This window comes from Denticeps clupeoides, chromosome 19, assembly GCF_900700375.1.
Source record: "Denticeps clupeoides chromosome 19, fDenClu1.1, whole genome shotgun sequence".
In the NCBI taxonomy this organism is placed as follows: domain Eukaryota; kingdom Metazoa; phylum Chordata; class Actinopteri; order Clupeiformes; family Denticipitidae; genus Denticeps; species Denticeps clupeoides.
In genome coordinates this window covers 14,471,934-14,495,382 of record NC_041725.1, presented here as the reverse complement: position 1 = coordinate 14,495,382, position 23,449 = coordinate 14,471,934, and the positions used below count along the sequence as shown (strand labels likewise).

General features: G+C 42.6%; 1 protein-coding gene across 8 annotated transcripts in view; it reads left to right on the top strand.

The window, feature by feature from the left end:
- Window positions 1–2,368: 2,368 nt before the first annotated feature.
- dync2h1 (dynein cytoplasmic 2 heavy chain 1) overlaps window positions 2,369–23,449 on the top strand; it is a 110,477-nt gene continuing 89,396 nt past the window's right edge. For 6 of the 8 annotated variants that reach the window (XR_003743174.1, XM_028961658.1, XM_028961657.1 and 3 more), the window contains exons 1-44: window positions 2,369–2,466; window positions 2,840–3,029; window positions 3,157–3,327; window positions 3,407–3,545; window positions 3,637–3,755; window positions 3,837–3,981; window positions 4,067–4,299; window positions 4,373–4,507; window positions 4,699–4,812; window positions 5,022–5,133; window positions 5,222–5,346; window positions 5,419–5,594; window positions 5,697–5,892; window positions 5,966–6,061; window positions 6,428–6,592; window positions 6,666–6,764; window positions 7,287–7,426; window positions 7,641–7,869; window positions 8,602–8,729; window positions 9,228–9,343; window positions 9,432–9,559; window positions 9,649–9,798; window positions 10,467–10,672; window positions 10,924–11,079; window positions 11,156–11,270; window positions 11,354–11,524; window positions 11,837–12,219; window positions 12,513–12,645; window positions 12,741–12,858; window positions 13,071–13,183; window positions 13,826–13,939; window positions 14,271–14,421; window positions 15,447–15,652; window positions 16,281–16,463; window positions 16,605–16,787; window positions 16,998–17,221; window positions 17,378–17,511; window positions 17,981–18,180; window positions 19,355–19,619; window positions 19,836–20,043; window positions 20,269–20,398; window positions 20,534–20,689; window positions 20,778–21,037; window positions 23,143–23,389. Coding sequence is in view for 7 of the 8 variants with exons in the window: in XM_028961658.1 (XP_028817491.1) it covers window positions 2,847–3,029; window positions 3,157–3,327; window positions 3,407–3,545; window positions 3,637–3,755; window positions 3,837–3,981; window positions 4,067–4,299; window positions 4,373–4,507; window positions 4,699–4,812; window positions 5,022–5,133; window positions 5,222–5,346; window positions 5,419–5,594; window positions 5,697–5,892; window positions 5,966–6,061; window positions 6,428–6,592; window positions 6,666–6,764; window positions 7,287–7,426; window positions 7,641–7,869; window positions 8,602–8,729; window positions 9,228–9,343; window positions 9,432–9,559; window positions 9,649–9,798; window positions 10,467–10,672; window positions 10,924–11,079; window positions 11,156–11,270; window positions 11,354–11,524; window positions 11,837–12,219; window positions 12,513–12,645; window positions 12,741–12,858; window positions 13,071–13,183; window positions 13,826–13,939; window positions 14,271–14,421; window positions 15,447–15,652; window positions 16,281–16,463; window positions 16,605–16,787; window positions 16,998–17,221; window positions 17,378–17,511; window positions 17,981–18,180; window positions 19,355–19,619; window positions 19,836–20,043; window positions 20,269–20,398; window positions 20,534–20,689; window positions 20,778–21,037; window positions 23,143–23,389 (7,155 nt within the window). In the remaining variant the exon portion in view is untranslated. The remainder of the gene's footprint in view (window positions 2,467–2,839; window positions 3,030–3,156; window positions 3,328–3,406; window positions 3,546–3,636; window positions 3,756–3,836; window positions 3,982–4,066; window positions 4,300–4,372; window positions 4,508–4,698; window positions 4,813–5,021; window positions 5,134–5,221; window positions 5,347–5,418; window positions 5,595–5,696; window positions 5,893–5,965; window positions 6,062–6,427; window positions 6,593–6,665; window positions 6,765–7,286; window positions 7,427–7,640; window positions 7,870–8,601; window positions 8,730–9,227; window positions 9,344–9,431; window positions 9,560–9,648; window positions 9,799–10,466; window positions 10,673–10,923; window positions 11,080–11,155; window positions 11,271–11,353; window positions 11,525–11,836; window positions 12,220–12,512; window positions 12,646–12,740; window positions 12,859–13,070; window positions 13,184–13,825; window positions 13,940–14,270; window positions 14,422–15,446; window positions 15,653–16,280; window positions 16,464–16,604; window positions 16,788–16,997; window positions 17,222–17,377; window positions 17,512–17,980; window positions 18,181–19,354; window positions 19,620–19,835; window positions 20,044–20,268; window positions 20,399–20,533; window positions 20,690–20,777; window positions 21,038–23,142; window positions 23,390–23,449) is intronic. The other 2 variants (XM_028961663.1, XM_028961659.1) reach the window with 1 other exon arrangement.

Sequence of the window (23,449 nt, the reverse complement as noted above, 5' to 3'; positions counted from 1 at the left end):
AAAGTATGAGTGGACGGATCAGCTATGTGCTGTTTAGGTCACAGCTGAGCTCCTTGTGAATTGAGCCTTTGTCGGGCCTTTGTCTCACCCTTCCACTAATTGTTTTGACGCTTATAACTTCCATTCCTTCATTTAGGAATGTACATATTTATTTTATTTCTATGGTCCCTGATTTTCGTCACAAAAAAATAATGAATTATATACAGTTATTATCTATATTAAATTGAGGTCTGTATGACAGAAGAAAACAAATAAAATACCTCTAGTATATACATATCGATACACACACCCGGAAACTTCAACAAATCAAATTCAGTGTGGAACCATAGCAATGGAACATTATTTAGGATATTGCGTTGAATAAAAACTGGGTGTTTGTGGCTAATGGCTGAGGCGGGAAGGATGGGGTTAAAGTCCTGAAGCCCAGGCCTGACCTGGTGGAGGAGCTGTTCAATATAAACATGGAACGGAGGGGAGCCGCGGGCTGAGTGATTAATTGAATGGAGGAAACAGAGAAACGTGAACATTAAAAGAAAACAAGAGATAAAGATGTAGCCGAGTGAAAAGATTTTTTTTTTAAAAATGGACGATTGAGGAGTTCTTTGGCCGTGCCGATTGAGTTTATTTAATTTTTTAAGTGGTGTCAAACAGACAGAATCCTGAGCTCACTCTGTTAGGGTAAACACTGCAACCCTACCCACGAGAAGGCCGAATCACCTTCCATCCTCCTTGTGAAATGGCCTGGGTTTCTGAGAATCAGATGTGTCTGAAATTAATAGTTCATAATTACAGGTTGCTATACAGTATGAGTGCATTGGATATCACTCATAAAATTCCCCTTTTGTCTCTGTGATGAGAGTAAAAAATGGATTGCAGTCAGACGAAAAAGTTACTGTGTGAGTATCTGCATATGTACAATCAAGGCTAAAAGTTTGGTGCCACCCTCAGAAAAAAAAAAAATCTACTAATATTACAAAAAACTATGACTTGTCGAACAAGACATATCAGGTGTGAGTTTAATGCATTGACATTCACTTTGTATGCCTGAAAAGGTGCTAAAAGAATTTTGGTTATATTTGGATAATTCTTTTAAAACTGCTGGAAAACATGCAGTGAATCTGTGAATCTAATGCAATAAAAGTTTTTTAATGGAACCAGTACATTTCAATACACTTTACATGTATTCTAAATGTTTCAATGTTTAATCTATTTTTGAAAGAGCAAAAGTGGTGCCAAATGTGTGGTGTATATAAATATTCTGTAATTATTACTGCACTTATGCAGTAATTTTTTTAACTAAAGAAGTCATTGGGAACTGTTCTGAGTGCTTCAGGTCCTCGGCTGCTGGTCATAATTGGTGAGTTTCTCATTGTTGCACCCCAGTTATTACAGTTTCTGCGTTGGCCTGTATTTTAGCCAACAGCGCCACCTGCTGCTGGCTATTATACGGCCACCACTCCACTCAAGGCGTTGTTGTCATAAATTATATAGTCATTGAGAGATGCTGAATAATGCAGCTTTGGATCATTGGTTTCTTTCATATCTTACCAACATGAGTGGACCTATAGTTTTTTTAAAACACAGACCAATTTTTTGGCTTAAAACAGATAGCTGTTCTGGAATTTTTGACACTGGCTTCATCCTTCTGTATTTGTGGTCGAGTGTGAAACTAGAAAATAAATCCTCGCCCACGGCGATTCGAGAGATAAGATAATGTTTACTGTTTCTGGGACATACGGTACATCTGAAATGCTCTTGGTTGAGAAGTCAAAGCAACTCTTCCTGTGTGATCTGTCGCGTCCCCCTGGGTCTCTGCTGGGGGAACTGAAGATGCAGGGGGAACTGACTCACCCCGGGCCCCACACCACCCCAATAATGGTGGGTTTCCCAGCAAACACTCTTAATGGGAACTTCTGAAACATCGTCATTATTCTTAATCTATTGGCCAAATTTGCCAGGGTGAACGCTAACTTTGTCAAACAAAGGATCATTCCCTGACTTTGGGCAAGTCAGTAATGAAAAAAAGTTTCATCCTGATTAAATGTGTTCATTCTTTTGATCTGCATTGCACTATATTATAAACAACCAGTTTTGCATATTATTATAATATAAACACCATTAATAATTTAATATATTTGTTGATCAGTGTTTCTAGATTAAAATCTTATTATTTTTTGGATTTTTATAATAATAATAATAATAGTAATAATACATATTTAATTTATTTTTATTATCTTAATTACACCTGTTTACTGCACCTCTTGCTTGCGGTCCCGTCCTGTCCGCGCTACGCAGACAGCGTAGCGGAGAGACGCTCTGAGCGTAGCGCCCCGTACAATGCGCGGTTACCGCGGCAACAAGATCCGCTTCCAGCGCCACCCTGCACACGACTGCAAGACCGCTGCTTCAGCCGGCATGCGTGCGCTTTCCACGTTTGCACGTCGCTTGTTATTTCATTGAAAAAAGGTAATATGGTTTTTATTCACGGCTTTCGTTTTCCGTGCATTGCCGTAAACTCGCTGGCCCAGTAGTGTGGTTCGTTTTAGCAATTTCAGCTAACGTTAGCATGTTAGCTTCGTCGCCCCAGGCCTGCTTGCTGTCCTCTAAGTAGCTTCTGCATCATTCGTGTTCTCTTTGCATGATTTGGGAGTCAATCAGTGTTGCTAATTTAGCTCTGAGATTCCAAAACGCAAATGTAAATGTGTTAATTCTGTCCTGACATGTTCCCTCCTTTTGCTCCTACTCGCCACCTCACACAACTTATAGCTCTCCATATGCTCTCTACTTGATGCATTAACCGCATTGGACTTACGTTCATTTAAATTTTCTTAATCAAAAGGTGAAAGATGCCACGGGGCTCTGAGGACGTACGCAAAAACTTCATCCTAACCACCGCAGGAAATTTCTTTGGGCTGAAGCCGCCTTCTGGTTTTAGTGATTCTCATGAGCTCAATAATTTCTTAGACGATTCAAGCGAATTTGTTCTCACTGTGGTTAGACATGGAGATGACGTGCAACTGTTCAATAGGGTATGTTAACACACACACACTCACACACACTGTTAAGGAAAGTCTTATTTGTTAATCAGAGAATTCCACCTTTTACAGCAAAGTTAATTAGTGTTGAATTTTGCCTATGAATTCTCCAATGTTGCAGATTGAATCTGGTGAAAACAAAGACAAAGTTTTGGTGTTCTTCAAGCTACGGCCGACAGTGATCACCGATGAAAATCTGCACCAGAATGTCCTTGTCTCCTCGATGCTGGAGTCCCCCGTCAGTACACTGTACCAGGCTGTGCGACAGGTGTTTGCGCCAGTTCTGCTCAAGGTATGATTGTGGACTAGTAATTTGACGGAGGGTTGGTCTTTAGATCAGCGACGAATTGCCTCCCTTTTTTTCCCTGCAGGATGAAAGATGGAGTAAAACCTTTGATCCCAAACTACAGAATCTCCTTAGTGAGCTGGAGCTGGGTCTAGGCTCAGCTGTGAGACAGTCTGACCCAGACCAGTCTGGGAAAAGAAGCGGAAAAGAGGAAGATGTCCTTGGTCAGTGTTATTACAGGGTTGTTACCTTTTTTTGCCTTGGGCACACAAGCGAACATGTTTAATTACCCTGATTTATTTACCCTGATTTTAGGCATCCTGGCACCCGGTGATGAATTTCAGTACTGGGCTGATCTTGCTCAGACAGGGCATAAGACTAGTGCCCGAGAAAGAGCTGCCTATTTGTTGGAGCAGTTCAAACCACTCGAGAAGGTAAAAGACTCACTGCTAATTTGAAAGCGAACGCGTATGTCCCACAAGTCTCTTCTCCATATGATGCGTTTTTGCTCACAGGATTATGGCAACTTGGATAGTGTGGCACTGATCGACGCGCTGGATTTGGTGGCGTCAACAAGAGATGTGCTGGATGATGTGTGGAAGCAGAATGAACACGCACCATACCCTGAGGCCCGGATGCAGAGGCTGATGGATGTCATTGGTAAACTAAGCACATTTACTGTATACTTTATTCGGAATCATTCTCTGCAGATTCTACAGGCCGGAAAATGTGTTTGATGCTGTAGGTGGTGCCCTGGGTGGATATGTTCAGAAGAAGCTAAGCTCACTGAAACTCTGGGAGGATCTCTTCCTGTCTGTAAAGGAGAATCTGAAAGCAGGCTTGGCTGTGTGTGAACAGTGGTCTGGTGCCTGTGAACACCTTACCGGTCAGCAGTGGAAACGCTACGCCCCTCATCCCTGGAAAGGTGACAAGCACCAGCCTAATGGGCTACAAAACCTGGCCCAGAGATTGGAGGAGGTGAGCTCTTTTTTTTTTCTGAAAGACTTTTGCTTTCTTGAGAACATATAAGACATTTGAACTGAATTTGCAGGTGCTGATGATTCGGACAGTGCAGGAGAAACTCCTGCGTCTCCTTCCTGGATCAAAGCAGCAAGCAGTGTCTGCCTCCCGTGTGTTTGAGCCCTTTTCTGGCCTCAGTCCTTTGCATTACAATCCTTACACTGAGGTTTGTTCTTAAAGACATTATTAGAAATGTACAGACACAGATATTTTGAAAAGATTTATTGTCTACAAAAACCTGCCATTTGGGATAACATTTAATATCCACTGATTATAAAACATGGTGATTTTGTGACTGGAAAGAACCATGTTTAAATGTAATATATGTGCTTTCTTTCTACGCATTTCCTGTTTCAGCCTCTGTGGCGAGCAGCTGTTGCTCAGTTTGAGAGGGCCATTGCTCCAGCGGAACAGGAGATTGGCAGCAGACTAAAGGCTTTAGTCAGTGACGTTCAGGACAGTCCTCAACAGGTGCAGCAAAAACTATAAGCTTGCCTGAGAAACTTCAGTTCTGTGATAAATTTGAGATAAATCCTTTATGTAGGTGTAATATATCTATAATTAAACAGGAACCTAATCATACAGTGTCAGAACACACTTTTTTCAGTTGTAAATACTTCACAACTTTGTTTATTTAAATAAACAAATTAAATTTTTAAGAGCCAAGTCAATTGTTTTAGCTTCTTCAGGTCTTCCAAAAATACAAGGAACTGATCAGACGTCCAACCATCAGCAAAGAGCTGCAGTCGGAAAGAGAAACACTGTTGGCCAAACTTCTGGACTTTATCAAAGGTTATAATTTTTGCACTGCAAGTTTATAAAGAGCAAATGTACATTTTGAATCTCATAACCTAATCTAATTCACATGGCCGTTGTCAAGGTTTGCGCTCTGACTTTGAGAGCCGTTGCCATGGTACACCAGGGGAGAAATCAGGTCCTCTTGCAGGCAGAAACCTTCCTGAAGTTGTCAACAACATAGTATGGGTTCGCCAGCTGGTGCTAAAGGTAACGGGTCTCAAATATGATGTGCAATGTGTCCTTTTGACTTCTTGTGATTGAGTAGTGTGATTTTTCCAGGTGGATGATTCCATTATGATCTCCAAGACCCTGCTTGCTGACCTTTCTGGATATCGTTCCTTTGTTCGCTATTCTGATGACCTTCAGGAGCAGCTGCGTGTTTATGAACAGGACCAATTTGATGACTGGTCCAGAGAAATTCTCTCTGGGCTATCAGATCCTAAGTCTGGAATTAGGTAATTATATGGATTTCTTGAAAAGGGACTGTGAAAGAAACATATTGAGCATGATATGTGAGCTGTAGCACGAGGCAACATGATTCATATGTATCTGCTCAGCCTGCAGGCCAGTAACCGTGTGATGGAACTGGACCACGCTGATGGCAAGCTGAAGGTTTTGTACTCAGACCGCCTAGTGACTCTGCTCAGAGAGGTCAGGCAGCTGTCTGCTCTGGGATTTACCATCCCGGCTAAGATCCAGCAGGCCACCAACACGGCTGACAAATTCTACCAGCAGGCCATCATTCTTAAACAGGCAAGCTATGTTCCTTGAGCTATGGTTCTTATGAAATTGGTACAAGGGTAGCATTTAAGTTATGTTTTTGCAGGTGGCGCAGTTTTACAACACCATCGATCAACAGATGATCACCTCCCAGAAGCCAATGATGCTGAACTATGCCCTTGCATTTGAACAAGTGATCAAAGTAAGATTAAAGTTTTAATGTATATAGTTCATATTTGCTAAAATTGCTATTATCTATAATATAACTGCACAATTGTGAAAGTGAAGTGATTGTCATTGTGCAGCACAGCACACATGCACACATGCACACAACGAAATGTGTCCTTTGCTTTTAACCATCACCCTTAGTGAGCAGTGGGCAGCCATAACGGGCGACCGGGGAGCAGTGTGTGGGGATGGTACTTTGCTCAGTGGCACGTTGGCGGCTCGGATTTGATCCAACAACCTTCTGATTATGGGGCCACTTCCTTAACCACTAGGCCACCACTAGGCCCTGTGTCTTTGTATTAACAACTCAATGATTTCTTATCTCACTGTCCTATAATAGCAGAATCCACGATCCAATTCCCGGGAATCTGGTGGAAAGCTTCAAATCACCTGGGACAGCCCAAAAGAGCTGGAGGTATACATCAGAAAGCTGCAGTCGGCCGCAGAGCGTCTCTCCACGGAAAATAGGAAGTTGAGGAAATGGCACACAGATTTCACTGAGAAGGTATTTCATGATTTTAAGAAAATGCTGTCTTCAGTGTCACCGTATCTCATGATGTTTGACCTGTTTATGTAAGGTGGTGATGCTGATGAATGTAGACCTCCTCCGTCACCAGCAACGCTGGAAAGATGGTCTGCAGGACCTTAGGACTGGGTTTGCTGTATTAGAGTCACAGGTAGGAATTAGGATTTTCATTTCTGGTAGCAATTAACCTTTTAATCAAAGTAAAACATTCAGTTACACAAATATAAGCCAATCTATATGTAAATAAATGTAATGAATTCAAATGTAATGAATATACACTGCTCAAAAAAAAAATAAAGGGAACACTTAAACAACACAATGTAACTCCAAGTCAATCACACTTTTACATGCTGTTGTGCAAATGGGACTGACAACAGGTGGAAATTATAGGCAATTAGCAAGACATCCCCAATACCGAAGTGGTATTGGTATGGTATAGTGGCATACTGGTATGTTTTCCATTTCCATTTCCATTTACAGCATTTATCAGACGCCCTTATCCAGAGCGACTTACAATCAGTAGTTACAGGGGACAGTCCCCCTGGAGCAACTTAGGGCTAAGTGTCTTGCTCAGGGACACAATGGTAGTAAGTGGGATTTGAACCCGGGTCTTCTGGTTCATCGGCGAGTGTGTTACCCACTAGGCCACTACCACCCCATGTGTTTTCCACAGGGCTTTAAGTCAGGTGACATGAGGGCCTGGCGCCAACACTGGAACTACCAGCTCTACAAAGCATTGGAGCATCAGTACCAGGTTGGCCTGGAGGCATTAAATAAAAATCTTCCAGAGATCCATGCTGATCTCACTTTTAAGTGAGTTTCCTCTTTCATTATCGCTTTACTTCACCAATCTTATTATTTAATGTTCTTTAAATGAATGTGTCTGGTTTCATAGAGGAACTACACATGAATCGAAATTTAATTCAGACTAATTCTGGTTGTCTTTCGTTTTACCACAGCACCATTTAAACTAAAATCAGATCAAAGTTGGAAATGGTGACATTTTTTTTGTTGTTGTTGTTAACAGGCAAGGCCGGCTTGAGTTCAGGCCTCCATTTGAGGAAATAAGAGCAAAGTATTTCAGAGAAATGAAGAGATTCATCTCCATTCCCAACCAGTTTAAGGGGGTGAGTGAGCCCGGGGAAGAGCCCATTTTTAGCATCATGATCGACCGCAATGCCAGTGGATTCCTGACCATTTTCAGCAAGGCAGAGGACCTCTTCAGCAGACTGCTGCAAGTGCAGGATAAGTTTAAGGTCCACATTGACTTTAATTCTCTTCTACATAATCTAACTTCTCATTCTTACTTCCGTTGAGCTGAAGGTCACACATGGGGAGTCCCTTTCCATTCAGTGTCACAGTGCGGTAAACCACAGAAAGTTAAAGTGAAATTCTGCCTTCTAGTTAATCTTTGCTTTTTATGATATGATAAGATAAGATGATATGATCCTTTATAAGTCCCACAAGTGGGAAATTTACACCAGTAAATTTGATGTCAGCAGTACTAATTCGGTATCTATGCGGTGATCATTTTATAGTTTTGTGTTGAAAATTGTAATTTGAATTTACTGTAAATTTCTCACCAAACTGAAGACAACAACTCTTGACTGCCATTATAAACAAGGATACATACGTTGTGCTGTGTGACTCCCAAGTTAGCAGTAAGGAACAGGAACAACAGACATGCAACTCCATTAATCAAAACTGAATGTAACAATAATCTAAACACTATGAGGAGAGTAAGCAGTAAAATGTGACAGTAAAGGCTAGTACAAATGACTCAGTAAAATAAAATCAATACTTTCTAAGGTCATACTATTTAATTGAATAACACCACTGTATGTGCCAAATTGTTCTGGTGTATTGATTTATTGAAGAATATAATCAGGAGCTAAACATGTTAAATGAAGTATCCTTGATTTATCTGAGTAGAGTAATGATTGTAATTGTGTGTAGTGTTTGTGATGATGGTACTGTTTTTTCTTCAGGACTGGGTGGTTATAGGCCAGGTGGATGTTGAGGCCCTGGTAGTAAAATACCTCCACAGTGTTCATGACTGGGAGAGGAACTTCAAAGCATTGAAAGCTAAAGGAAAAGAGTCTGAGCGCTTACCAAGGTAGTAGAGACTGTTCTCATTCAAGTCGTTTTCGTCTCACTTTTTACATTTCTGAATTGTTAAATTCAAAAGAAAGCCTCATTTTAATTTCTTCTACAGACAACCTAGAACACTCAAACATGTCTCTCAGGGGCCCACAGGTAGCCTTTGATGTGGTGAAAGTAATTTGATGGTGACAAATGCTGTCATCCTGAGTTGTATCACCCTCGATGTGAAGCTGTAGGTTGAGTCTCTGGGGAATAGCACAGGGGACAGCAGGGCTGTGCGGAGGCCTCCCCGGTGAGATGGTGCCTGTCACCATTGCTTGTCAGCAGCTCACTCACCGTGACGTCTGGCAGATAGGCATCAGCAACCAGCCCAATAGAAATGGAGAACAAGTCGGTCTGTTCTGCTGTGGCTGATTGGATTTGTTGAGGATCTCTCGGCCTGCTAAGGCTGTGTGCAGTGTTGTCATTTCACATCACTGATGTTCTCTAATGATTTTCCCCTTATATGCAGCCTGGAGAAGGTCGATTGCATCACGGTGAACTGTGAACCTGTCAAGGCTGCGATTGATGACCTAATTCAGAGACTGTTTGACATTCTGCTGGCATCTTTGAGGAGGTCCATACAAGGTGACCCTCAACACTGTTGCACTTAGCAGATATTTGAACTATTAGCAGTTTTAGTGAATTTCTTATTTTCTCTGTCCCCCATGCTTAGGTCACACTCAAGACATAGACACATTTGTGAGCCAGGCTATGGAGATGCTGTCCACCCGGCCTGAGAGCATTGATGAAATAGGAGAGGCTAATGTAAAACACAGTGAGCTCCAGTCCAAGAAACCTGTGGTAAAGCACCTCACCACCTCCCCTGTGTCTCATATGCTTCAGCAGAATTCATAATGATCTAGTTGTAACACTGGCTCTACTCTCTACAGATTCTCCCGCAGTTTCAGGAGGCTGAGGATAAGAACCGCTTGCTGCGGGCAGTGGCTGGGGGGGGGCTGGATTCGCTCAGTACCCTGAGAGCCAAATGGGACAAGTTTGAACTGATGATGGAGAGCCACCAGCTCATGATCAAAGACCAGGTATACCCACTGCAGCTCTGGTAATACACTCCAACTCCCAATAGGCCATGTTCTGGTACTCTTGTAAACCACACATGTTTTGTGGATTGTGAAGCAGGTGCTTGTTTTTGTGTAGGCTTATGCAGATTTCTTACTCAGCAGCAAATTCTTTTGACTGACTCTGGGGATTTCACTTATATTTTGCCTCAGGTGGTTTCCCTCTGGGTCTTACTGGGCTATAAATAAAGATTGTAAATTGATGTAAGGGAATAATTGGAGCTGTTAAACCACAGAAATAACAAGTAGATAATACTACATGAGTTCATAAAAGCATGCAATAATGATACACATAGAAGTCTTCATGGAATATGGAATCATATTCTTATTCCTTTAAACCTATGTTGTCCTGTGAAATTGAGTCAAATTGTTTGGTATTTTATAATATAATAATGTAGTAATAATTCAGCATTTTAGGCTGTTAGATTTACATGTGTACATTTTGACCAAGAGATCGTCCCCACACACTGCTCCCTGGGTGCCTTTCATGGCTGCCCACTGCTTACTAAAGGTGATGGGTCATGTTAAATACAAGTCTTAAAAAGTCTTACCAAAGACTAAACTGAAACAATGCACAGCACACACACAGTGCAGTCCATGTACTATAGTAACCTAACCTTCTTCTGCCTAAGGTGGAAGTGTTGCGGTCGAACACGGAGAGCCAGATCCTGGCCTATGAGAGGGAGCTGGAAAAATTCCGTGCCCGCTGGGACCAGCTGAAGCCAAGTCACGATATTGTTGAATCTGGCGACCAGGAGGCTCTGCAGAAGTGTGTGCAGATCATCAAAGACAAGAAGGCAGAGTTCCAGGAGCTGGAGGCTACACGCAAAAAACTCATGTATGGGACAGAATAATGCATGAAGGAATTAAACTAACCTTTTTCATAAATGTTTCAGATTTGTTGTTTTAACCAGTAATGTACAGAGGATGGACAATGGGCAGAAAACCATAGGCCAAGTGTTGTAGATTAGCATACCATTGCTGATACCTTTATCTAGTGAATGATGAACAAAGTAAATAAGATTACACATAACAAACTGTGGTGCAGTTCCACTTTTCATTTTTGTCTTTTCTTTTAATGGCTTAAAGTGATGAATGTCAACACTTCAACTTGGAAACTCCTGACTTTTCCCTGGCGCTCAAAACCATCCAAGACATTGAGGAGTTCTCTGAGATGTGGTCATTGTATGAGGAATTCCAGGAAGGCTTCCAAAACAGTGCCAAGGAAGACTGGATCACATTCAGGTCTGTTTCCATCAAAGCAAAGATCCCCACTCTCAGTTGCATGCTTCATCAAAATATGTGTTTTATCCTTTTATAGGAGCAAAACGTATATTTTTGAAGAATTTTTGTTTGCCTGGCATGACCGTTTGAGGAAACTGGAAGAGCACACAACCATGTCTGTCAAATTGCAGAAAGAAGTTGACAAATATAAGGTATTTTCACAGTGCTAGCTAGAAGCTTGTTTTTGATTAGGTTGGCCTATGGAGTAGTCATGTTCTTGTTGGATGTGTTTCAGAGTCTGGTTCCTGTGTTGAAGTATGTACGTGGAGAGCATCTGTCTCAGGATCATTGGCTGGATCTGTTCCGTATTCTTGGTCTACCACGTGGGACCACTCTGGAAAAGCTGCTGTTTGGAGACCTAGTCAGAGTATCAGATGCCATTATAGACAAAGCCTTGGAGTTAAAGGTGGGAAAAAACAAATGAGTGCAACTTTTGTCCTCATAATACTGTGAATGGAGAATTAACTAACAATTCTTGTAGTGAGTGCATGACATTGTCATATACAGTTGGTGAAACCATATGAAGTGGTATATTTTTGCTTGGATTGGCTGTTAAATAATTTTTTACAACTAGCATGAATGTGTAATATTTGTAATATTTTGCAGGCATGTTTCATTTTGGTAAAACACTGCATTATTGTGCAGATAAAATATGAACTGTGGATTCAGTCTGCTGAATACAGAAAATTTGAAATACCACATTTGTGGTTTTTTTTAGGACCTGAACAGCCGTGCCCAGGCAGAGGTGAGCATCCGAGAGGCCCTGAGAGAGCTGGACTTGTGGGGGGCTGGAGCCGGATTCACCCTTACAGACTATGGGGACAGTCAGGGGAGCACCATAAAACTGATTAAGGACTGGAAAGATATGGTCAATCAGGTTGGAGACAATCGTTGCCTCCTGCAGTCGCTGAAGGACTCGCCGTACTACCGTAGCTTTGAGGACAAGGTGGCGCTATGGGAAACCCGGCTGTCAGACCTGGATGAGTACCTGCACAACCTCAATGCCATTCAGAGGAAGTGGGTATACCTGGAGCCCATTTTTGGCCGAGGTGCCCTTCCAAGAGAGCAGGCACGTTTTAAGAGAGTTGACGAGGATTTCAGGTCAGTAAACGGTCTGGCATAATTTGTAAATGTATCTAGCAAAAATATTGAAGACCTATAGTTGTATATTTATATTAACAGAATTTAGCAGATGCCCTTGTCCAGAGTGACTTACAATGATTAGTTTCAGAGACACTCAGGGTCTTGCATGGGGACACATGGTTTTGGTCTTCTGGTTCATCGGCAAGTGTCTTACTCTCTTGGCAGCTACCACCCCAACAGTTGCTTTAGTTGTTTCTGTTCTGTTCTGTTCATTATGAAAATGTAGATGTATGCTGGTTTTCAAATCTCAGGTCCATTATGGCAGATGTGCAGCGGGACAGCAGGGTGACATCTCTCACTGCTCGAGCTGGCATAAGAAACTCCCTCATCACCATCCTGGACCAGCTGCAGCGATGCCAGAAGTCTCTCAATGAGTTTTTAGAGGTACAGCTCACCAGAGTTTTTTTGTTTCTTGTGTGAGTTGTGACGAGTAGCAAACATGATGAAACACTGGTGACTGATGTCTTTTTTTATAAAAGGAGAAACGCTCTGCTTTCCCTCGTTTCTACTTCATCGGAGATGATGATTTGCTGGAGATTCTAGGCCAGGCCACAAACCCTGCTGTCATCCAGTCCCACCTCAAAAAGCTGTTTGCTGGTCAGTTCTACAAAATCACAGTAAAAACAAATCCTGAGTAAATGGGCAAGAACATAAAGCATGATATAAATGCTCTGTCCCTGACCTTGGTGACTCTATATTTAAAGTTATGTTGGTGTGTTGACAGTAATTATACAGAGCATGTGCATACAGTAGATGAAATGCATATGCATGAAGCTTTTTGTCACTGTGGTCACGTATTTGTTATGCAGGTATTAGCAGTGTGGAGTTTGATCAGAATTTTCAGCACATTGCAGCCATGAAGTCCCTAGAGGGTGAGGTTGTGCCTTTGAGGAACATTATCCGCATCTCCAATGATGTAGAGGTGAGATCTTTTCAGTCAGAACAGGTCTGTCTTGAGACCCCTTTGCAACAGATATTTATCAGTCAATCAATTTTTATTTATACAGAGCTTTTTATAATGTACATTGTGTACACTATATATTGTACATTAGAACAGTGCTCAAGGACCCTAGTGATCAAACCAAAGGTGACAGCGGCAAGAAAAATTTACATTTAACATTTACAGCATTTATCAGATGCCCTTATCCAGAGACTTAGAATGAATTACAGGGACAGTCATCCTGGTGACTTAAGTGTCTTGCTCAGGGGCACTATGGTAGTAAGTGGCATTTGATCTTGTTAGTCACTAGGCTACTACTACCATAAGACTTTGAGAGGAAACCGGCCTCATCAGCACTGGTTTACCCTGGGATGTTCATGTCAGGTCACAGACGTAGTGCAGTGTGATCCAGGGATTGTGAGCAAAGTCGAAAAGTAGCATTGTCCAGTTTTAAAGTCCATTGTGGTAGTAAATGAGACTTGAGAGACCATTCAGATGTAACCACGAAGAGTCCGTGAGGCCAAAGATGTTGCTTGGTGAAATTCCACGGGTGAAATTTATCATCCACATAAATCAACTGCATGTATTCTGTGTGTGCTTTTATTTATGTTTTGTGTGTTGCAGATCTGGCTAAGCAAGCTCTCCTCGGAAATGAAAGAGACGTTAAAGCAACGGCTTTGTGAGTGTGTAACAGCGGGGAAGAAAGGAGAGGTGGACCCGTCTCTGTACCCCTCGCAGGTATGTTGTTCTTCGCACTATTACACCCCAGCAGAAGGGCGGCATCTGTCAATTACAGTAGCAGCTCAGTCATAATAAACTCATTAGCATCCTGTTGCTGTTCTTGCTGATGGGAGTTTTTTCTGGGAAGCATCCAGTGGTCGCTGGGTGGTAAATTGTATTAACAGCTGGATTCATGGGTGATGAATTCCGCCACAGTGTAACTTAGTTTTTTACAATTTGAAATAAAACCACCTGTTAAGTTTACCTTTGGTCCACGTTGTTTTTTGTGGTGAGACTGACCCCTGTCTGTTGATTTGTGTCACTGACTGCTGTGTGGCCTCTATGGTAGATCCTGTGTTTGGCTGAGCAGATCCAGTTCACGGAGGATGTGGAGAATGCCATCCGCAACCAGAGCCTCCAGCAGCTGGAGGTGGAACTGATGGCCAAACTGGAGCACTACACTAGCATAGATACCAGTGCAGAAGATTCATCAAGCACAGGTAATTGTAGGTGTGCGCAAAAACACTCATTTAATATGAGTTTGATATTTATCTGAATATTTCCTGCATTTATTTTAACAGCATGTTGTAAACATTCTACTGTCTATTAATGTTAAGGTTTGGATAGGTTCTGCCTTTTCAGCAGTTAATACATTAGGCTGCATGCCTTTGAATTCATTTTCAGATTGCCTCAGCTGTTGTGTGTCTGATACTAAAAGCATATTTTGCAGATGAGGATAATGTATTCATATACGCCTTATAAAGTGTAATTTTTACAAGGCTTTTTATCACAGCTACTTATTTAGCAATGTTTATAAGCTAGTATCCTGTCTCTTAAAATGGCTTTAATTTTTTCTCCCAATCTTTAAATTAACTACATGATGAATTGTTGTCAGTAAAATGAAATGGCTGTATGTGTGTGTGTGTGTGTGTGTGTGTGTGTGTGTGCATGCTTGTATCTGTGTATGGGCCTTGTGTCATGTATTGGAATTTTGTGATGGTAATTTTATTACTCTGATTATGGTCTAATTTTTTATTTAAAATGTGACGAACATACTAAATGAATAGTGCTCCCAAGATACTGGAGGCTAAATTTTTAAAGAGCTTGTGAGACTGATCAAAATGAATGTAGCAAAATGAACGGCTAAATAAACCGTCACTCTCCTCTAAAAGCCTTTTACTGGGGCTCCATTATGATTAAAAATGGGAATAAAAGCAGAAAAGCAGATTCATTGGCGATTAGTCACAACCCTATTTGGCATAGTGTTATTAGTCATTACAGCTCTCATGCCACTTACACGATTTAATGAGGCACTTCCTCTAATATGCACCAGGCATTTTTAACTGCTTCCATGCTAATTTCTTCTTCTTAAAAATTGATCTCTTTAATAGCTGCAGTGTAACTCTATGGCCTGTAGGTAACCAGGTAGTAACTAACACACACATAAAATGTATCATTTAAATGTTATAGTGGCTATTAAGTAAATATGGTTGACTGCTTTACTGATTTGCTTGTGTTGGTCCAGACTCCAGTGTGCTGCAGTTGAAACTAAAAGCACTGATTTTGGACATCATCCACAACATTGAAGTAGTGAAGCAGCTGAGTGAATGTCAGGTTCACAGCCCAGACAGCTGGGTCTGGAAAAAACAGCTACGATTCTACCTCCACCAGGACCGTCGCTGCTACATCCAGATGGTGGATGCTGAGTTTCAGTACACTTATGAGTACCAGGTACTTACCATGCATGTGCATTATCAGAGATAGTAAAAAATGAACACTTTGCATAAAGACTGCAGCACAGCACACGGTGCACACAACAAAATGTGTCCTCTGCTTTTAACCCATCACCTTAGAGTACAGTGGGCAGCCATGAAAGGCGCCCGGGGAGCATTATGTGGGGACGGTACTTTGCTCAGTGGCACATCAGTGGCACCTTGGCGATTACGGGTCTGCTTTCTTTACCTGCTAGGCCACCACTGCCCTGTCTACCATCACAGCATTGTTCTGCAAGCAGTTTTGATTAGTGGGCAGAATCTTACCTCTTAATCACCTGTATTTTAGTGACAGTGAAGAAAAGTAGGAGAATTGAATGTTATATTGTGATTCTTGGGTTTCCAGAGTGTGCCATCAGGTGGCGCTGAAGTTTTACAAATGTGATTATAGTTGAAAGTAGAACTGTGCTTCTTCTGTACTAAGCCTCAAAGCCTCTCTCATCTTAATTTTCTTCTGCTTTGCTCCCTCTGCCTTTTTTCTTCCTTTTAATCTCCTTCTTTTCCCTTTTCCCAATTACAATCTGTGCCTTCCCTTCTTTCTCTTCTCTCTCTTCTCCCTCCCTCCATCACTCTCTCTGCCTCTCCAGGGTAACTCTGCCAAGTTGGTCCACACACCCCTGACAGATAAGTGCTATCTCACCCTCACACAAGCCATGAAGATGGGTTTAGGAGGGAACCCTTACGGCCCTGCCGGCACTGGGAAGACTGAGTCTGTCAAGGCACTGGGAGGCCTGTTCGGCCGGCAAGTGCTAGTATTCAACTGTGATGAGGTGAATGTGCATACATAGTTCATGAATACATTCACCCATCCAAATGATTAAAGTAAAGTAGACAGTAAAGGGGGCAGTAACGGTTATTTGATCTGAACAAGTCTGGATATTGTGTGTGTGTGTGTGTGTGTGTATTCTCAGGGCATTGATGTAAAGTCGATGGGCCGTATCTTTGTGGGTTTGGTCAAATGTGGTGCCTGGGGCTGTTTTGACGAGTTCAACCGTTTGGAGGAGGCTGTGCTATCTGCAGTGTCTATGCAGATCCAGGCCATTCAGAACTCGCTGAAGAACCAGAAGAACACCTGTGAACTCCTCAGCAAGGAGGTGAGAGGAATGTTTGCTTCCAATTCTGCTTAACATGATGGACACCCCTCTGGGACTATTCGGGGTTGAGAGTGTTGATCAGGGATGCAGTGGTAGTGAGAGGATTTGTGAGAATGATTGCTAGTTGGATATAATTTCTACAGTGCTATTACCATCCTGAGATGTACTGAACTCACATGGTTATGTGTGGGTCTATTTTTTTACCCTCAGGTTGATCTGGACCCCAACTCAGGGATCTTCATTACACTGAATCCAGCTGGCAAGGGCTATGGTGGCCGACAGAAACTTCCAGACAACCTTAAACAGCTTTTCCGGCCTGTGGCCATGTCCAGACCTGACAATGAGCTCATTGCTGAAGTCATACTCTATTCAGAGGGCTTCAAGGACGGCAAGATCCTTGGCCGCAAGTTGGTGGCTATTTTCAATCTGGCTAGGTGGGCTAATCATATTTTGAGTCAAAACCAATCATTTCTTTATGTACTGGGGTGTGTGTGTGTTGCCCAGTTTTTTTGGCATACCCTGACAGGGAAGGTCTTCTATATTTGACAGATTCATAGTGATCAATTTTCCAATTTGTATTTGTCTATCAGGGAACTGTTGACCCCACAACAGCACTATGACTGGGGTCTTCGTGCGCTCAAGACAGTACTGAGAGGCTGTGGGAATTTGCTGCAGCAACAGAGAAGAACTGAGAGCAAAAAGAGTATGAGTCTGCAGTTCTCCTGTAATGCACACGCACTGTTTTTTTCCCTGCATAATCTTCCCATTCTTTCCATCCCACCCTTTTATACACCTTCTGTTCTACTTGTCAGCTTGCTGTTCTCCTTTGTTCCTTCCATCTTTGACCTCCACCGTCCTCTTAAATACCTGACTCATGCAGTCAAACAGATCGCTTCTCTCCCTGAACCCCTTTGCTAGTTGCTCACACTTTATTACCTGTTAATTATTACTGATTTGAGGGGGGGAATCCTCCGTTTGTTATGATAGTGTCAATAAAACCCTGAATGAATATCACATGTAGCGATTTATGCGTAAGGATTTTACAGCTATGTATGTATCCACTATGCAAAGTAAACATTTCAATGGTTGGATGCTTTTAATTCTTGCCTCATTTACTCCTTATTGCTTCCTTTCCCTCGACCTTTATTTTATTCTTTCTTTTTTTTTCTTCTCTCTTTCTCTAATTCTCACAGTTAAAGAGAATCACCTGGTGGTACAGGCTCTAAGGCTGAACACCATGTCTAAACTGACCTTTGTGGACAGCTCCCGTTTTGATGCTCTGGTGCGGGACATCTTTCCTGGGGTTGATTTTAACGATGTGGAGTATGAGGCTTTGAGCGCCGCCCTGGAGGCTGCTTATGAGGAGGCGAGACTTGAGATCATTCCAAGCCAGGTGCACACTACAGTTTTAAATGCTGAACTAAATAGCGTGACAATTGTAGGGTTATTACTTGAACATAACTGATATACATTTACATTTACAGTATTTATCAGACGCCCTTATCCAGAGCAACTTATAATCAGTAGTTACAGGGACAGTCCCCTTGGAGCAACTTAGGTTTAAGTGTCTTGCTCAGGGACACAATGGTAGTAAGTGGGATTTGAACCTGGGTCTTCTGGTTCATAGGCGAGTGTGTTACCCACTAGGCTACTACCACCTCATTTACATTTGTTAACAGAACTGATTGGCTTATATAATCCCACTTTTGCTCAGCAATAAAATAGGCATGCTCTTGCTCTGCTAAATGTCTTTTTTAAGGGAAACAATGGTCAAATTACTGTATTTAGCTACTATGTTCGCTGACAGCTAAGATTCTATGGCCTCAAACTACTATTTTTGTTTAGATAAGACAAACTCTGACAACTTGTCTTCTTCCCATAGAGCATCTTGCTTCCATCTCCTTCTGATGCAACATAATTAACATGCATGCTCCTCACTATCCATGTGAGACCAACTGGAGCTCCAAGTGGAGGTTTCGGCTGTAGACAGGGTTCAGCATGAGCACTGGCCTTTGGTTAATCAACCTCACAACCAGGAAACTCTTGTGCAGCCTTGTGTTCTGACATCATTCTATTATGGTCAGCTCACACTGAACCCTGTCTAATGCTGAAAGCTCCACTTGGAATAAAAGATGTTGCCGGGGGTGCTAGTAGCCTAGTGGGTAAAACACTCGCCTATGAACATGAAGACCATTGTGAGCAAGACACTTAACCCTGAGTTGCTCCAGGATGACTGTCCCTATAACCACTGATTGTAAGTTGTGCTTGATAACTGTCATAAATGTAAATTTAGTGTGTAACACACTCACCTATAGACCACAAGGCCACAAAGTGGGAGGTTCAAATCCCACTTACTACAATTTTGTCCCTGAGCAAGACACTTGTCTCCAGGGGGACTGTCCCTGTAACTACTGATTTTAAGTAGCTCTGGATAAGGGTACCTGATAAATACCATAAATGTATATGGTCTGACCTAGGCATCTGGCACCACAGTGCAGAACGTATCCCACCCTTTTACAAGTCCCATGCAAATGTAATCACTTCAACTTTAAATTATGTGGGTGCAGATAAAGAAAGCCCTGGAACTGTATGAACAGCTGAGACAGAGGATGGGGGTGGTGATTGTGGGGCCGAGTGGCGCAGGGAAGTCCACCCTCTGGCGGATGCTTCGGGCGGCTCTGGGTCGTATTGGTAGGGTGGTGAAGCAGTATACAGTGAACCCTAAGGCCATGCCACGCCAGCAGCTGCTGGGTCACATCGACATGGACACCAGGGAGTGGTCAGATGGGGTCCTCACTAGCAGCGCACGACAGGTTGTTCGAGAGCCACAGGGTAAGCATTGCTAGCGTGAATGTGCCGCATCATTTTTTAGAATAGAACATTTTCTGACACTCTGAATGGAATTTACATGTTGGACATTAATGTAAGGAGCATTATCAACACTAAATAGTGTATGTGGGTATCAGGGTGTTATCAACTTGTGATTGGCTGGTGTCAGACATGCTACAATGCACACTGGTCCAATTCTTTGGCTCTTCATTTTTCCAGAGATCAACTCATGGATTATTTGTGACGGGGACATTGACCCTGAGTGGATTGAGTCCCTCAACTCAGTTTTAGATGACAACCGGCTCCTCACCATGCCCAGTGGGGAACGCATCCAGTTTGGCCCCAACGTCAACTTTGTATTTGAGACACATGACTTGAGCTGTGCCTCACCAGCCACTATCTCCCGGATGGGCATGATCTTCCTCAGGTAGCTGTTACACAACCTCTAATCTGGTGTTTTAGGATCAGTGCTGATTTTATGCCTTGTGATGCAGATAGTTGTTTAGCTCAGAATTTTAGAAAAATAAACACAGCAGCAATCCAATGCTATCTGGACTTGAAGGCTAAGTGAGGAGTCAAAGAATGGCAGGCAAGTTTGACAGGGTTAATATGTTTCATCTCTATGTTCCTGATGGCTGTTTCTGTCTCACAGCGATGAAGACACAGATGTGAACTCCTTGGTGAAATCATGGCTCAAGAACCAGCCAGATGAATGCAGGCATAATCTGGAGAACTGGCTAGGGGATTACTTTAAGAAAGGCCTAGATTGGGTCCTCAAGCAGGTTTCTATCCCCGTTTGCCACTTTTGGTCTTGTGCTTTATCACAGCCTGTCCAGATCCCCAGAGTGTTTGTTTATTGCACTTTTAAATGTACTTCTCTTTTAGTAACCATTTCTCACCTTTCTGTTGCGGAGCAGAATGATTTTGTGGTAGACACCAGCCTAGTTGGGACAGTGATGAATGGTCTCTCTCATCTGAGTGGTATTTGTGACCGTGGACAGTTTGTGGTCAGCCTCATCAGGGGCCTTGGAGGAAACCTCGGACTAAAGTCACGGCAGGAGTTTGCCAAGGAGGTCCAATCATTTAGATTGTTCACATTAATTAACGGATACTGTCTATGTGTGCGGCTATGAACGCATCCCTTTTTTGTTCTGTAATCAGGTGCTGAGCTGGGCTCGTGAAAGCCCTCCAGACCCCCGGAAGCCCCTGGATACATATTTTGATGCAGAGTCTGGTCGTCTGATGGCATACCAGCTGGAGCGCTCAGAGCAGCTCAGTGTTGAGGATTTTAGCAGCCTTCAGTGCCTCCCTGTCATCCAGACCGCTGACATGCAGCGGGGACTAGACTACTTCAGACAGTGGCTCTGCAGTGACCACCGTCAACCCTTCTTGCTGGTTGGCCCTGAAGGCTGTGGAAAGGGGTAAGGGCAATGCAGCTAAAGGTGAATTGATTAAAGGAGCAGACTGGTTTGAGTGCTCCTACATTTCTTCAAGTAGTGACTGACTGAAAGATTAGGTGATTATTTGCAGTCAGACTGACTGAAGTTGAGTCTGATGCCCTTTTGTCGCCCTTTACTTTTCCATTGTGGTATGCTTCTAACATAATATCCTAAAAAAGACTAAATAAAACAGTTGCGATCTGCATGCATGACAAACTGGTAAGATGAATCACATATTTTTTAGAATAACATCTGTGATTTCTGAATTATGTTATCTCTGGCACAGAAAGAAATGTACATCAGGAATTCAAACCTGTGCAGTAATGTAACATTAATATAACAAAATTACAACAAAGTGAAGTGATTGTCATTGTGATACACAGCAGCACAGCACAGTGCACACAAGATAATGTGTCCTCTGCATTTTATCCCTCACTTAATGAACAGTGGGCAGCCATGACAGGTGCCCGGGGGAGCAGTGTGTGGGGACGGTACTTTGCTCAGTGGCACCTCAGTGGCACCTTGGTGGTTCGGGATTTCCTTACCAACCACTGCCCCCTTTATTTGATAAAGGAACATCTGTTTAATAACATTTTGTAACACAGCAGCTGACTGTAGTGATACAAGTAAGTATTGAGTTCTATGCGCAGATGTATTCCAGGTTTGTTTACTTACAATCTGATGGACCTGAAAACCAAACTAAGAAGGGACAAACAAACAGGGTCAGTACTTTGGGGAACGGACCATGGGAAATGGGGAGTGGAAAGGCAGACACACGACCATGGGGACCACAGAGTTTACAAATACACAGGACTGGATACTGACACTGACGATAAGAGAACAGCGACCTGGAGGAAGAATGCAGATTGACGCAAGATACACAGACATGGAGTAGAGAACAGACAAGGACTAGAATCACACTGACTCAGACAGAACAGGGTCACAGGTAGTCCTTGCGTCACTGGTGCAGGAAGTCCTCTTATAGTGAAGGTAACAGGTATGGGAAATGAGGACTGGGCGTAGCCTGCACTCAGTGGACTGAGAATGGTGATTGGGGCTAGGTGAGAGAGTGAGTCAGGGAGGACGTTGTTACTCCGACTTTCATTTCACTTGTTTTCATCCACCTTGATTGCAAAATTGGACAAGATTGAGATATTTGCATTTGGGTAACAGTGTCTGCTCAGGCAGTTCAAAACTGATGATTAATGGGTGGACATCTTCTTATATTGGAGAGTGTTGTGTCCAGGTTATGTGATTTAAGCTTTATTGCACTAATAAAAATATGTTATTCTGTCATTAATCTCAAATGGATATTTAATAGGATATTTCATATATAATCAACCAGCATTTTTACACTTGTCAAATAACTGAGATGTTTTGTGTATAAATTGTCATGAAACAAATGTTGACTGATTCACATAATGTACTGGTCATTTATCTAAAACCAATGACCAGTGCATTTATCTGTCACACACAAGCAGTAGCATCAGGCTGCTCCTCCCTCTACGGCAAACTAGCCAGTCTCACTGATGACCTGACCTTTCAACAACTAGCCAAATGGATGTAGGACCTGTAATTACTTACATCTCCAGTGTGGCTGCCATCGTTTGAGCTCAAAATGATGTACTTACTTCTTATACGAAACACACACAGAAGCAGACTGCCTCGTGCAGATATAAACCGACATTCCAGGAGAAGGTCAAGCATTATGAAGATGCTCTTGACTCCTTTGTTTGACAAAAGAACATCTGTTTAATGTGTTCTACGACCCCTGTCCAATTATTTTGCCTGCGTTTTCCATTGCTGTGAAAAGTTTTAATTTGCTCATTACTGCACATATGCGCACAGCAAGCCAGGCAGCTTCGTTCTCACTCCCATCTTGCCTCTCACGGTGGCTTTGCTTTTGAAGTGCAACATTTTGTTGGCTCTTTTGCTGCTCCAACTGTCTCTATGGAAAATCTCACCAAATGTTGAAAGATAGAGGAAGAAATGTTAAAGATAAAGGCTAACGTCTTTATGCTCGGTACCCCTCATGGTTGAAACTTAGTTAACATCCTCTTTCATGACGGTGTGGTTTGCGTTTACAGGATGCTGCTGCGCTATGCTTTTTCCCGGCTGCGCTCCACTCAGGTGGCTGTGGTGCACTGCAGTGCCCAGACCTCATCTCGTCATGTCCTGCAGAAACTCACGCAGACCTGCATGGTCATCAGCTCTAACACGGGCCGGGTGTACCGGCCCAAAGACTGTGAGCGCCTCATCTTGTATCTCAAGGACATCAACCTGCCAAAACCTGACAAGTGGGGCACCAGCAACCTCATTGCATTTCTACAGCAGGTGAAGTACATTATATAGAGAGATATGGAATTTATATGTCCTTTATTCCTGTAATCATAA